Source organism: Crinia signifera, chromosome 3 (assembly GCF_055691185.1).
Source record: "Crinia signifera chromosome 3, ASM5569118v1, whole genome shotgun sequence".
Classification (NCBI taxonomy): Eukaryota; Metazoa; Chordata; class Amphibia; order Anura; family Myobatrachidae; genus Crinia; species Crinia signifera.
Window position 1 is genome coordinate 106,065,048 of NC_139219.1, and position 15,802 is coordinate 106,080,849.

At 44.3% G+C, this 15,802-nt stretch overlaps 1 protein-coding gene across 2 annotated transcripts in view; it reads left to right on the forward strand.

Moving 5' to 3' along the window:
* Nucleotides 1–15,802, forward strand: part of SYNJ2 (synaptojanin 2) — a 145,376-nt gene that overhangs the window by 15,968 nt on the left and 113,606 nt on the right. For both annotated transcript variants that reach the window (XM_083176346.1, XM_083176347.1), the window contains exon 2: nucleotides 13,335–13,421. In XM_083176346.1, coding sequence (XP_083032472.1) covers nucleotides 13,335–13,421 — 87 coding nt within the window. The remainder of the gene's footprint in view (nucleotides 1–13,334; nucleotides 13,422–15,802) is intronic.

The window sequence follows — 15,802 nt, forward strand, 5'->3', positions numbered from 1 at the left end:
GGAGGGCAGCAGCGGGAGCCCAAGCATCTCCTGTCCTTGCAGTTCCTGCTTTGCTTCCGTCCTCTTCCTCACACAAGGGGCTGGGAAACTTACAGAGAAAGGAGGGGGCAGGCAGGGGGACATACAGTCAATGGGGGCAGAGTGGGGGACATAAAGTGAAGGAGGGTCAGGCTGGGGGACATACAGTGAATGGAGGCAGTGATGGACAATCAGAGAAGGGGGGGCAGGCTGTGGGACATACAGTGAATGGGGGCAGATTGGGGGACATACAGTGAAGGAGGCTTTGAGACATACAGTGAATGGAGGCAGTGATGGACATTCAGAGAAGGGGGGACAGAGTGAATGGGTGCAGAGTGGGGAACATACAGTGAATGGTGGACATACAGTGAAGGAGGAGCAGGCTGGGGGATTTACAGAGAAAGATGGTCAGGCAGGGGGATATTCAGTGAATGGGGCAGGGTGGGGGACATACAGCGAATGGGGCAGGCTGGAGGAAATACAGTGAAGGGGGCAGTCTAGGGAATATACAGTAAAGGGGGCAGGCTGGGGGACCATTCTGATGCAATTAATGATTCAAAGAATGTTGGGCTGAATGGTCGGTCCCCCACATTTTCACCTCACCAAAACTGGCCCCCAACGCAAAAAAGTAGATTTTCCTTTGAGCATGCCAGACAAGTGGTATATAAATTAGCTATTTCTGGAGTATTAGTAGCCGGTATACCATCTTGATCAAGTATTACAGCTATAGTATCTACACAGGTCAGTCTGCCTGGACTATGGAGGCTATTCTGATTCACTCTGAAAGACACAATCACTCTCTAATGAACAAAACTATATGCACTGTTACATCTGTCCCACCTGCAGTGCACATGGTTTTGTCCATTAGATAGTGATTGTGCCTTTCCGAGTGAATCAGAATAACCCCCTATATTATTTAAATAACTGCCATTTCTATCTGCGTGTTGATAGTGTCTCTGTGTCTGACATATCATACTACGTATGTTCTGATCCTCTAAATGGCTGATCCAGGCCAACTGAGCTGCCTCCCACTGGACCCTGGTTTCTGTCAGACCATATGTTGTGCCTCCAGTCTACCATATTCAGTCTCTAGCTCTGTTTCCTTTGATCGTTTAAATATTTTAAGAGCAGCTATACGCTGGATTAGCGTACCTCTCATATATGCCTCATAGCAGACCCAAACTACTGCAGACGATGCCGAATCCACATTATTTTCAAAGTACTCGCCCCACAATCTTTCAGTGTCAGCAAGTGAGCCTTGGATCCAAAAAGGATGAAACCTCCAATGTGACTGTTCCCTCTGACACCCTACATTAATAACGAGGGATAGGGGAAAATGATCAGGTATTCCTCTTGCCTCGAATTTAACCGCTTCAATTCTTGGAACTAATGCATGGAACTAATGATACTAAGGCCAAATCAATACGAGAAAAGGATTGATAGGATTTGGAAAAGCAAGAATATTGCACATTTGGATGCTTCAGCCTCCACACATCCACCCATCCCAGAGCATCTAGAAACATAGAACAATATAAGGGGAGAAGGGGGAAATGGGTATGTCAATCACACAGGAGGTAAGTTTTCGTCATAAGTATCGGCCCCTCATGTATGTATTGGGAGTACAACTCAATAAAGTCTGGAGGGTGTGCTACCACTGGACAGCTGATTAGAGCAGAAGTTCATGGGGACAGAAACGGGATGTCACTGTGTGGTGCACCCAAAGAATACGTATTAAAATGTAACCTTTATTTAATTAGATAGATAAAATGTAGCGAAAATATAACAGACACAAGACATTAAACATATAACATGTAGTAAAAATGGATATCTTTATCCATGCGACGTGGGACCCCCGTTCCCTTACTAGTAATGTATTCACTTTCAATTAGTGTTCTGAGAAACTGTCTTTTAAATAAGCTTTATTAGGTACGGTATATTAGGGAATAAGTCTCCGTATAATTAACTGTGTATGTGACACAGAGTACAGATAGTAGCGGCTAGAGCGCAATCATATATGCGGCATAGGAGCACAATGCTCGATCACGATTGTGCCTTGCGGCCGGTTAATGCCTCAGAAGTCAGGGGGTCGCAGTGCTACGTGTCACGCACTGCACTTCCCTCGCTGACTGGTGTTAGCGGAGCTATTCAGACACACGGACCTTAAAAAAAAATAATAATAATAAAATATATATATATATATATATATATATATATATATATATATAAATATATATATAATTAAGCTAGACAGATCAGAAATGCATTCAATGGGTAAAGGGAGTGGGGGGTAGCCACGAAGGTACGGTCGGCGTACGCTTCGCCACTAGCTTCGTCAGGACCAGTGGTCCTGACGAAGCTAGTGGCGAAGCGTACGCCGACCGTACCTTCGTGGCTACCCCCCACTCCCTTTACCCATTGAATGCATTTCTGATCTGTCTAGCTTAATTATATATATATATATATATATATATATATATATATATATATATATATATATATATATATATATATATATATATATATATATATATATATATATATATATATATTTTTTTTATTTATATTTTTTTTTAAGGTCCGTGTGTCTTAATAGCTCCGCTAACACCAGAGTCAGTGAGGGAAGCGCAGTGCGTGACCCGTAGCACTGCGACCCCCTGACTTCTGAGGCATTAACCGGCCGCAAGGCACAATCGTGATCGAGCATTGTGCTCCTATGCCGCATATATGATTGCGCTCTAGCCGCTACTATCTGTACTCTGTGTCACATACACAGTTAATTATACGGAGACTTATTCCCTAATATACCGTACCTAATAAAGCTTATTTAAAAGACAGTTTCTCAGAACACTAATTGAAAGTTAATACATTACTAGTAAGGGAACGGGGGTCCCACGTCGCATGGATAAAGATATCCATTTTTACTACGTTATATGTTTAATGTCTTGTGTCTGTTATATTTTCGCTACATTTTATCTATCTAATTAAATAAAGGTTACGTTTTAATACTTATTCTTTGAGTGCACCACACAGTGACATCTTGTTTCTGTCCCCATGAACTTCTGCATCTAGAAACATGTTTAACACGGCTAAACCCTGTCTAATTGGCTGTGACAAATGTAATAATTAATAGGTGCCAGGAACAACTGATATGCTGAGTCGAGCAATCATTAATTATTTTGATCAATCCCCCATGTCAGACCACTGTGGATATGAAAGACTGAGGGGCATATTCAATGTTTTTTGCAAGCTGTGACAGCGAGTATTCAACTGACCCCCTACACACGCCATTTCCACGTCGCTAGACTTTTGCAGCAACGGGGAGTGTGCGGCCGCTAAAACAGTGATGCTCGTGGCTATATGCAGCGGGCTCCCTGCATTAGCCTCTAGCCTCACTGTTTGGGGGAATACTTGCCGTCATATGACAGTGAAGATTCCCCCGGAATGTAGAATAGGGTGAGCGATCGGCGCGGTGGTTAAACGGCAAGGTTTGCTCGTTTTTTTTTGGTGATTCACGCCGTTTAACCCCCTCGCCGCCGCATTGAATACAGTCCAGAGAAGGTTGACATGACAAGGGCTGACAGATGAAAAGGTTGACATGGTTTTTCTTTTCACTTATTATTTTAGTTCAACCTTCCATTGCTGGCTTCGCTTTGCACACTTTACCATTCACAACTGTAGTCCATGTGGATCATAAAGAGTGAACGAGTTCTAATGGTGCCCACACACAGTGTGATGGTCGGATGCATCGCATGCAGTTTACATCGCACCGTGTTTCTGTAGGCTTGGGATGCGCGCTCCCGCACATCGCATCTAGCAAAGTTCAAAAAATATGTGCAGGCAGTACTTTTTGTACTAGTTCGCATTGCATCTAGTTCAAATCGCACACTGTTTTAACGTATCACATGTGATTTGAACTAGATGCAATCTACAAAATACACACCTCACATATCGCACTGTGTGTAGGCACTTTAAGAAAGAAAAACGTGTCGACCATTGACATGTCAACATTTTGCTTATGTCGACCAATAGTGGTACTGTTGACCTATTAACCGGAACCAAAATGGGAGTCAAGTAAGCTCTATTGGGGCCCATACATGGTGCAATTAGTGTATGCGTTTTGAACTTTGAAGTTCAAAACGCATTGCATATAGTTCAGTTCGCACTGTCGTTCTATAGGGCTTGCGACGTGATACTTGGTCCTGTGTACTTTATATTGCATAGTACAAAAAGTATGTGCAGGCAATACTTTGTGTATTTAAAACTGGAGACATATTAATTACACAGGTTCTGTGGCTGATTAAAAAAAATACAGTTGGAATGAAGTCTGATGGCTGTTTAAAAAAAAAAAAACTGTTGAAATTGAGTCTTGAAGTGAGCCAGCCACAGAACCTGTGTAATTAATATGTCTCCAGTCTTAAAGGGATGAGGTGGTAACCCTAAATGCGACTCCCGCTGTCCCGCACCGCAAGAGCTGTCTTTTGTCATAATTATCGCATATGTTAAATCATATGCGATAATTATGTTTGCGGTAGCCGGCGATGGGCGGCTACCTCGGGGACGCTGATGTTAGAGCATCCCCCCCTGTATACGGTATGAACTAATTACATAATGTAGTTCAGTCTTAATTGTATGCAGTTTAAATGGCATACAATTAAAATCTCACAGCATCGCATTGCACTGAAATTCAAATTGTACGGCACTCATTGTATAGTTCACATCGCACCGTGTATGGGCACCTTAAGAAAGAGATGGGGTTTCAGTATTGAAGTCTCTAGGGCAGGCATTCCCAACCACGTTCCTCAAGGCGCACGAACAATACAGGTTTTAATGATATCTGGCTTCAGCACAGATGGTGAAATTAAAATAACTTGGCCACTAATTAAGTCACCTGTGGTGTGCCAAGGTTGGGAATACCTGCTCTATGAAATTATACATTTTTAGTACCCTCCGTTATGTGCAATATATTAACCCAGGCATTCCCAACCACGGTCCTCAAGGCACACCAACAGTGCAGGTTTTAGTGATATCCAGGCTTCAGCGCAGATGGTTTAATCAGAATCACTCAGTTACTAATTAAGTCACCTGCTCAAGCCTGGATATCACTAAAACCTGCACTGTTGGTGTGCCTTGAGGACCGTGGTTGGAAATGCCTGTATTAACCACTTTATAACCTTGACTGGGTGGACATATACACTATTATAGTTTTTTGAACAATCTGCTTATTTATTGCTTTCATTTTTTTTAACAAATGCCTCATGTAGACCCCTATGTACTAAGCCTTGGCGAGAGATCAGATGGACAGAGATGGAGTAAATTTGGCTACTATGGCATACCTCCCAACATGACCCTCTCCAGGAGGGACAGAATGCTGTGTTTCTGGACTTCCCTCTTAATTAATGACTGCCATCACCTGTTTTAAACAGGTTAATGGACAAGAAAGGCATGGTACCACAGGTGATGGTAATAATAAATGAAGAGGAAAGACCAGAAACAGAGCAATGTGTCCCTCCTGGAGAGGGTCATGTTGGGAGGTATGCTATGGGCAACATTCCATCTTCATTGCAACTCCCATTTTAGAATCCAGATTATTCTATTATCTTCTAGAAGGTGCTAAATACATAAGTACAATCGGATTGGTTGCTATGGGAAACCTCCTATCTTCAATAAAACTCTTATCTTCATAAATTTACCCTGAAGAATGAAGTATCTGGCAAACCATGTTACAGGCTGTGGTTGCAAAAATGACAGGAGCTGAGTGGTTGGTTATTATCTCCGTCCACTTATCTCCCTCCAAGGCTTAGGACATGGGGCCAGATTCTCTAAGCTTCAAAAGTGATAAAATGGAGAGTGATAAACAGCCAGCCAATCAGCTCCTACCTGCCATGTCACAGACTGTGTTTGAAAAATGTCAGACAGGAGCTGATTGGCTGGCTGTTTATCACTCTCCATTTTATCACTTTTGAAGCTTAGAGAATCTGGCCCATAGACTCCACAGAGTTTTAAATGTTAAGGCCCATACACACTGGGCGACTTTGAGCTGAAAGCTGCTCAAAACAGCAAGTTTTTAGATCAAAGCCGCCCAGTGTGTATGGCCTGGCAATGAGCGGTGATGCGCACTCCCGCATCATCACTGGGAAAGCCGCTCATTTGCTGGTATTGATGGCTAACCTTCACACTCCAGCTGTTGTTTAACTACACATCCCAGCATGCCCTGCATCACTTTTAGCATGGCCAAATAGTAAAACTGTAGCAGGGCATGCTGGGATGTGTAGTTAAACAACAGCTAGAGTGTCAAGGTTAGTCATCACTGGTGTAGAGGGTGAAGTCACTGACCAAAATCTTGAATGATATTGATCAGTGTGTATGCACTATATCTTTCTCCCATGGCACCACCGATATAGTTAGCAATATCGGCGGTGCTGGGGATCGCTAGTTGCATATACAGCTTTAGGGATGGCAGCATCGAGATCTTTTGCTACATACTTAGGAAGATGTCCATTAGCTACTGTAAGTTATTACAGCTATTAGATTCCCCAGGAGTTACCCAATTAGTCCTGCTACCCAGCACTTATTGTTGGGGATTATACCCACATCTCCTGTTTTATCACCTTAAAACGGGCCCATTTTTGCATGATAAAATTGATTTAAATGGCTTAGCCCTATAATGATCATTGGGCTAAATTTGCTATAATAGCTTTTTTTTTCCCTTGTAAAAGTAGCACTATTAAATGGGTACACCTGCCCCCCCACAATGGATGCACAATGCCTTACCCATGCGTGTGATACTGTCTACTTACATTATTTCTACCCAATTACCAAGTACAAGACTAATTCAATCATTGTAAATAATTCAGATTAGGTCACTGCGACTGGAAAATGGGTCGCGTTGAAAGCAGGATTGGATTGTTCTACTTACTTTTGTACCTGGCAATGTTTCCTCCAAACAGAAATTTAAGATCGTCATCATTGTCTGTAGTCTCAAGTTTGTAGGAAAGACTTAATTAGTAGATGGAAAAGAAAAAACATTTACAGCTCCTGTACTGCTGTTTGTTCATATTACAGTAGCCTATATGTAACAGCAAGTTGGAATTATTGGTGCTATAAATCTTTTCTAATTTGCCAGAGACATTCTAGCAACCTGCAGACTATTACATATAGGCCACTCTCATTTATTGTCTATAAGTAATATTTAAATGAGACAAGTTGTATATACTTCCAGGGCTGTTTCTACTGATGGGTGAGATGTTCAGTCGCACTGGGTGCTCGCTGCGACCCCCTGCTGGCTGCTGCTGTCTAGGCACACATCCCACCAATAGTACTAATTCGTTTGCAGTCCAGTTCGTGTGGTAGTCTGCCAGTGAGCGCCACCACTACTTGATTAGTCTGATGATGCCACGCCCATCCTATACTCTGCCTGCACCCTGATACTACATCACATTACACTTCTACTGTACTGTTCCATGCCCATACTGATCCCACATCCCATCCTATATTATGCCTGATCCCACATCCCATCCTATATTATGCTTGATCCCACATCTCCTCCTATACTTTGCCTATGGCTAAATTGATCCTACTTCTTCCCATTCCTGTAGAACTTTGAGTCCCAGCAAGCCTCCCCTGCAAGCTGGGACTTGGAGAACCACAAGTCCCAGCCTGCGGGGCAGGCTTGCTGGGACTCATAGTTCCACAGTTTAAAACAATAGTTTATTCATCTTTTTTTTACACCAAGATCAGCCCGGTGACCACAGCCCAGGGTCACCGGGGACAGCACCAGGCTTCAGCCTGGTCAGGTAAGTCCTGGAGGGGGGGGACCCCTTTATTGGGGGGGTCCCCACTCCCCCAGGGCCCCTGGCCAGGCTGACTGGTCAGAGGGTTAATGCTTTGGCCGGGGGGACTTGTATAAAAAGTCTCCCCCCGGCTGTGGCATTACCCTGCTAGCTGGTTTGGCCTGGGGCTGGTTCTTAAAATACAGGGGACCCCTAGTCATTTTGTCCCCCGTATTTTGGATACCAGCCCCGGACCTGGAGCCTGGGGCTGGTTGTTAAAAATCAGGGAACCCCTATTTGTCGGGTTCCCTGATTTTTTATTATTCGTACTGGGATAGATGTACTCAGACTTGAAAAGTTATACAATGGAGAGATCTAAATCACCACCCAATCAGCTCCTCGCTGTCATTTTCCAAACCTAGGGCCAGATGCACTAAGCTTCAAAAGTGATAAAATGGAGAGTGATAAACAGACTGTTCCATGGGGGATTACTCCTCCTGCTCTTCTCTCCCTCTCCCTCTTTCCCCATCTTTGCCATGTGCGAACAGATCTATGGACAACTCATATGGCTGCTGCTGTATCATAGCAGGTCCATGGTGCTGCTGTTTTAAAATTCAAGGCGGCTTGCAAACCAATCGGGAGCGGAAGTAGTAGGTCCTGATTGGCTGACCCACCATGAGCTTTGACTAGCTCTCGAGCTGCCTTGAGTCTTGAAATAGCCGCGCTGCAGACTTGTTTTGATACAACGGCAGCCGGGTGAGTTGTCCACCGCTCTTTCCGGCTGTTGCTATTAGTGCAAGCCACCACTCTGCCTGGGGATATCTGCTTCCTGGCAAATCTGATTGCCAGGAAACAGAATCTGCTCGCCTGTGCTTTGTCGAGCCCTGGAATAAATACCGCAGCTCCCAGCTCACACTGCTATATGATATCAGTGAATTTGTCAAAATAGGTGTAAAAATTGTAAAGCGACCCTTTTTTATTCAGTATAATGATCTGTAATATTTAGGAAATATAATCTGTATTTTTACACATTTTTTATTTTATTTTATTCTGGCTTTTTTAGCAGATTTTTTGCAAATCTCTAACAGATGTTGGCACTCCAAGGGTTAAAGAGGAGATCAAGTCATACAGTGATATGAGGGGGAATAACACAGCTCCTAGTTCTTACTGATATGTGGTATTATTGCATATTAAAGTTAATGTTTTCTTACTGATATATGATACAGTATCTCTTTGATTGTACTTTGTTGGTTTTTTTTTTTTTTTTTAAAACCTTTCAAATTGCATATGACAGTTTCCTTTTCTTATGGCCCACGCACATCTTAAAGGCCCCCATACATTAGGCCGACTTGTCCTAGGGACAAGTCGGACCCAATTCTCCTGCGAGACGCCCGGCAGCTCCCCGGGAAGCTCACATACAATGTGGCACTTGATGTGCCATTTTTTACATGTGATAAATCTCATAAGATTTATCACATATAAAATAAACCAGGGAGCTGCTGGGCGGTGAGGAGCAGCGGCGGTAGTGGGGGCTGGCAACAGCATCTCTGGGTGCAGCGGGGGATGCCTGTGACAGTGGGGCGGGCGGCGGTGATAATCACCGTGCTCTCACTGTGCAGCTTGCTGGCAGCAGCGTCTCCGACTTTGGGTGCAGCGGGGGATGCCGGTGACAGTGGGGCGGGCAGCAGTGATAATCCTCATGCTGTCACTCAGCGGGCAGGCAGCGGCGGCTATTACATCTTTAAAATAACATGTCAAATGACTATCCGCCTTCTGATTGGCTGAGATAGCGCACTCTCAGCCAATCAGCGGCCGCTGATTGGCTGAGAGTGCGCTATCTCAGCCAATCAGAAGGCAGATAGTCATTTGACATGTTATTTTAAAGATGTAATAGCCGCTGCTGCCTGCCCGCTGAGTGACAGCATGAGGATTATCACCGCTGTTATAGGAAAAGCCTACTTCCCAGAAATGCAAGAAAACAACACAAAAAGTCACGTAGAACGCGCTAGAAACAATGTATAAAAGTAAAAATATTTATTACACTGAGGGCAGTATTCAATGACAAATTACGTTCAGGATTTGCTGCACATTCACAGGGTTCCGGAGGGCTGGAGCATTCGCTGCCTGCCCTCCCTCTCACCCTATTCAACGCTGCCCCTGACGGCGAATTTTAACCCCTCCGGATGGAGCGGCTCTCGGCTCCCTGTCCCCTGCTGGCGAATGTGTAAAAAAAATAATTTATATATATATATTCATGGGCTTCGTATTCAGAAAATTATCATTGAAAATTAGAAATGTAAAAAATAAATGAATTAATCACTATTCAATATCCAGAAATTGTTATTAAAAAGGTCTCTGCTAGTAAGCCAGATTTTTGGCGCAACAAGATGTCAGTACAAGTCCCAGCGGTTGTATATATGGGCTGTTGTCGTTCCCAGTTATATATTATCCCACTGGGAGGTGGATAAATTTGGTCTGGCCATAGCTAATTAGAAAGAGGAATGGGAGCGACCTCCCTGTACCTGCAATGTATGAGCCGGGTTATATGCTCCTTGTGGCTGTATTCAACAATGGTCCAGCTTAGTATACTCTTGGGAGCCCAGGCTTTCAAGAGTATACTAGGCAACCAATTGATGTATTGATTGGTGACTATTGATGGTTAACACACTGATGACTATCCCTGCTGAGCAGTGTTTTAGGAGAAAAGCCTGTTGCAAAATGTTACTGTGCTATTCATTGCCAACCAAATCAAGCAACGCAGGTACAGCAAATCTGCTCTGGAAAATCCCTGCTGATAATAATCAGACGAGGACTTAATCTGTGCTCACTGGTAAGAAGACTTTAGTAAACAGCAGCGGGGAGATACATATTTGGCTTGTTTAATTCATATTCTACATACAATAGAACCTCCTAAATAAAGCCGCCTCAGAATTGTGTAACTAAACTCTGGATACCCTGCCCTTGCTGATAACCTTTTGGCATTAAGAAAAAGCCAGATGCACCACATGGGAACTGCTACAGTGTTTGACACCTGCTGTGAAGCCAGTACTTGTATATGAAGTTGAGATTGGGAAAATGGAGGACACCCCAGCAATTACTTCAGGGAGCCTTTCACCACTGCTCCCGACAACACACACATTGGATCATTGAAACCAATAGGTTTTATAGCTTTAACTTTGCATGCATCTGTGTGGACTTGTTTTAATACCAGTGAGCTAGCTGCCTTAGATTGGGTTGTACTGTGTTACACACGTTTTGAGTAACAAAGGGTTTAGATAAAAGCAAAGGTCTTATTTTTACCCCTTTTGCTGCTGAGATTTTACTAAATTAATAGTTCTTTCTTAAATATTAATGCACCTCCAATCTATCTTGAATCACAGACTTCTTTACAAACCTCTGCAACACTACCCATGCTACTCCACTTTCAGCTGTCACATTACCTGTAGCACACATTGGGGCAGATGTATTAAGACTTAACAAGAGATAAATTCAAGTGTGATAAGGAGAGATAAACGTCCAGCCAATCAGCTCCTTACTGGCTTTTTTCAAACACAGCCTGTAACATGGCAGTTAGCAGGTGATTGGCTGGATTTTTATCTCTCCTTAGCACACTGGCATTTATCTCTTGTTAAGGCTTAATACATCTGCCCCAATATCTGTAAACAAATCCAACTGTAAACAGCCGCATCATTCACAGAAAAGCAGCTTAAACATTGGGCTTCCATAAAATATGGCCGCCGCTCCCCACTACAGTACTAGCAAGATGAAAAAGCGAATGCATACTTCCTTATTAAAGAAGATTCTGCCTCTAGTGCACATAGGGGGAGATTAAGAATCTCCGCCCCCCTTCGCCTCTCTTCGCAATTATAATTATCGCATATGTTATAACATATGCGATAATTATAGCAAAGGACAGCTCTTGCATTAAGAGCTGTCCTTTGCGGTGAGAGTCGCCGGGTCCCAGCTCCCCCCTCCCTCCCACACCCGGGGCTGCTGCTGCTGCGCCGGGCTCTCCTCCTCCCTGCACCCGGAAGAGGATCAGTGCAGGGAGGAGGTCTCAGGTCCGGGCAGCACAGACACAGGTGAGGGGGCGATGCAGGGGGTTGTTGCGGGGCGGCGGTGGGATGCGGTAGAAGCCCATTGGCTTCTATGGAAAAAATAAATAAATATATATATATATATATATATATATATATATATATATATATATATATATATATATATATTCCGGGGGTATCCTCCACACTGAAGGTGGGGGATGTCAGGCACTCGCCCTTATAACAAAAGATATCCAATCCTGTTATAAAATCCAATCCAGGTTTTATTTTTACATCCAGTGATTTTTAGTCAGCATAAATCACAACTTTAATGTTTCCATGTGTGCCCCGACGTTTCGGTCCATAATGGCGGACCTTTATCAAGGAGCCTATAAACACATGGAATAAATGTTTTAGTAACCTGCCAACAGGATACCAAAAAAACATATTTTGCAAAAGCATATACACATAAATAAAATGTTACATTACTTGGTCAATACGAAATCACGGCAATCAGCGATGTCATGGAAGGAAGCCCATGGTCATAGGAGCAGCAGCTACCTGACACTGCCCGGGCCCGGCATTTATACCCTACACATACATTGCTTAAGTGAGGACGCCGCCTCCAGTCCAGCTGAGCCGCGCTTCCGGAGTCACCGGAAGTTCGGGACCCGGAAGCGTCGGCATTTGACACGCACGAGTGGTGCGCATAGACTTCCGGGTTTCCCCGGCTGCTATGACGAACCCGCTCGGCGTTACGTGGCTTGACCCACATGTATGGAGCGCACCAACTTCCGGGTTTCCCCGGCTGTTGTACTGCTCCTGCACGGATTGACATTTATAACGAATCTACACAGCGTAGTGACAATTTAAGGGGGGATAACGTATCTACACTGCTGCAGTGACTCTATTTTAATTTTTAAAACGTGGGGGCCATATTTATCTTATTAACAAAGTTACAGTGAGCTGTCAGAAGTTTATTTAATTTAATCAGCTTGCTGCTTCATTAAAACGGCGAAAAAGCCGAACTTATGTAGTGAGGGTGAGCCGGGGGCATTTAACCTGCTTAATGTGGCATTAATACTGTTTCAGACCCGATTTTGATGCCAAAATACTGGGTCTGAAACTGGTAGGACCCTCCATTTTAACTTTTACAAAATCGGCTTTTGTAAAATGGTAAAGTGGTCCTGCACCTTTCAGACCGCACAGATTACCGTTTTAAAATGGTTAAAAATCGGCAAAATACCGTTTTTTTAAGTGCGGTCTGAAAGGGGCATATTCTGCAAAGAAAAGGATAATATAGGCTTTTCATAGATGAGTACCTGTATTACGTGTCTGCAAGCACCCATGTCATGCTCTAAATTCCCATTCAAAACCATGACTTACAGGGCCACCATGCTTTTTACTGTTGCCTTATAGTCACCTACGGTCTTGAATGGTTTTTATTGTAATCTTATTTTTGCCTTTCTGCATCAAGTAGAAGTTTCAATTGTGTTGTGTTTATTTGCAGCACCTGATGAAAAGGAAGCAATCAAAGGACAGTACGAGAGACTCCAGGAAGCGTATGGGTGTCTAGGAGAGATTCAGCTGAAATCAGGTAAATGTAGCTTTTTTTTTTTCTTCGTTACAGTAGGACATTCATAAAAATTCAAGATCTGTTTACAAATTCCAGTACTCTAATCACATTAATAATTTGCACATCTGTACACCAAGTAGTTTGATGGCATCTAGAAATGCTCATCGCTGCTCACAGAACATTATTTCTACGTCTGCTCTATTTGTGCTGAGATCAGTGATGTAAGTTTCTCAGTCTCCTGAAGCCAAGACAAATGTTGATGCATCTGCCCCATAGATAGATACATAGATAGATAAATATAGAGGTAGCTAGGTACAGACAGATACATACATAAATATAGCACCGGGGCAGCACTTCCGGCAATAGTAAGAATTCAGCTGGCTGGCTCTGGTATCAAGGCTCATCAGAGCTCACTGCTGCATCCCTAATATATCCACCCGATCAGCTGAACTCTTCCCAGCAAGTCATGCTTGGCCAGCACCTGAATTAAAGAGTGATGGTTGACCTCATCACCCTTCATATTTGAATCGTGAACCGGCACCGCAAGTACTGCAGGGGGTAGGGGAGAGGTGAGGGTAAGGCTGCAATAGGGGAGGTTTGGGTTAGGGGAGAGATTTAGGTAAGGCTGTGAGAGTGAGGTTAGGGGAAGGTATAGAGTAAGGTTGGAGAGGAGGGGAGAGGTTGCGGTATGTGGAAGGGCAGGTGTAGGATAGTACAGCAGAAAGGGAGGTAAAGGTTAAAGGAGAGGTTAGAATGAGGCACAGAAGAGTAGGTTAGAGTTAGGGTAGGTCTGTTAGAGGGCAAGAGGTTATCTGTCTATGACTTCAGCCAACTCCTTGCTTCTCCCCTGCTTTGTAAACTCCGGTCCTGTCTACTACCATTGACCTCTGTGAGCCGTAGGCAGGGAAGTGATGAGATCTCTTGGCTCAGGCTGGTAGCTGCTTACAGAGTTGGGGGGGGGGGGGGGGGGGGCTGTGCCTGGTGCTGGCTAGTGGAAGCTGTGTGCTGGCAGGGGATTTGCTGCTTCTGCTGCTGAGCATCCCATAGCTCAGAAGAGCATGTGATGGGCTCTACTTCAATCTGAGCTCACCCCTCTTCAGAGTCTCCAAAGATCTATAACCCAGTAGTGTACTGCAGATTGCTGTGTGCTGCCCCATCCTATACCTGGAAATGTCAGGCTCTAGTAACCAAGGCTGCAGCAGAGGGGCCACTCCTGGTCCTCTAATGCAGGAGAGAAGGGGCACCGCAGAGGCGGCATATAATGAGTTAATCTGTCTCCTTATGTGCCATTGGCTGTGAGCACGCAAAGCCAATGAAAATGGAGGAGGTGCCTCTTTCACAGCAGGAGCCTGGCGACAGACAACTCCATTTGCTTTTGTTGAATTTACATTCAACCTTATCAAACTATCAGACTGACGGAAAGCAAAAAACTCACCAATCCATGTGTGTTTTGGTGAAAGTGGCTGCAAATTCAACACTTTTGTGGCCGTTTTCGATGATTGCAGAGTCAAGTTTTAACAAAGTCTAATCTGTATGGGCAAAATGCGTCTAAAAATGGCTGCATTGAATAGGTATGCGGCAATCATTTCGACTGTCTCGGCACACATTGAAGTATCAGCACACATTGAATTCCCATATATAACACACACTAGACTTTTCGCGGCACCGCTAATATCTTTAGCAACATCAGTGGTGCTCTCGGGCATGCAATCTAGTGTGCACACATGATATTGCTAGTATTCATCGCTGACTATACAGTCAACATTGTTCATGCAGCACAGATGGCGGGAGGGATTGTTAACAATGCATGGGATATCATTCATATAGTGATTGATATGTTGGTTAGTGTGTATGGGACTTCACTAGGATAATTGGGAACTTTTAGTGTACTACCTATGGGTGGCAGGATGGGCAGGCCAATTATTTTGTGTTCTTACACCTTTCTTTCCTACCATCCAGCGCACACAGCAGGATCCACAACAATGCAATAAAAAATCAACTGAAAAAACTAAACTTATGTAGATTAACTGCTACCTGTCACATCCACCATGGCTCTCACCCAAATCCCTTGTGCTGTGCCCAACCCTAGGTCCTCTAACAGCATGTCTAACACTACGGCGCTCACCTCTGCTTGTGTCTCTGGTCCTGGTGGGGTGCATGTGCCCGCGCTGTCACCGCGAGGTGACAGTGGTGCTATGTGCTCCGGTGCCATGCTGGGCATGAGCGGCATGAGTACTGAACCGCCATGTGTGTTTGTGCCTGGTTAGGACTCTGGCTGAATGACGGCAGCTGCGCACACTCACTGCCTGCTGAATCCTGTCGCCCCCTCTGGTGGCCGCCATCTTTCCGGATACCTCAGCCTGTCCTGTGCGGCTCCGCCTCTCCTGTCAATAGGCTAGCCA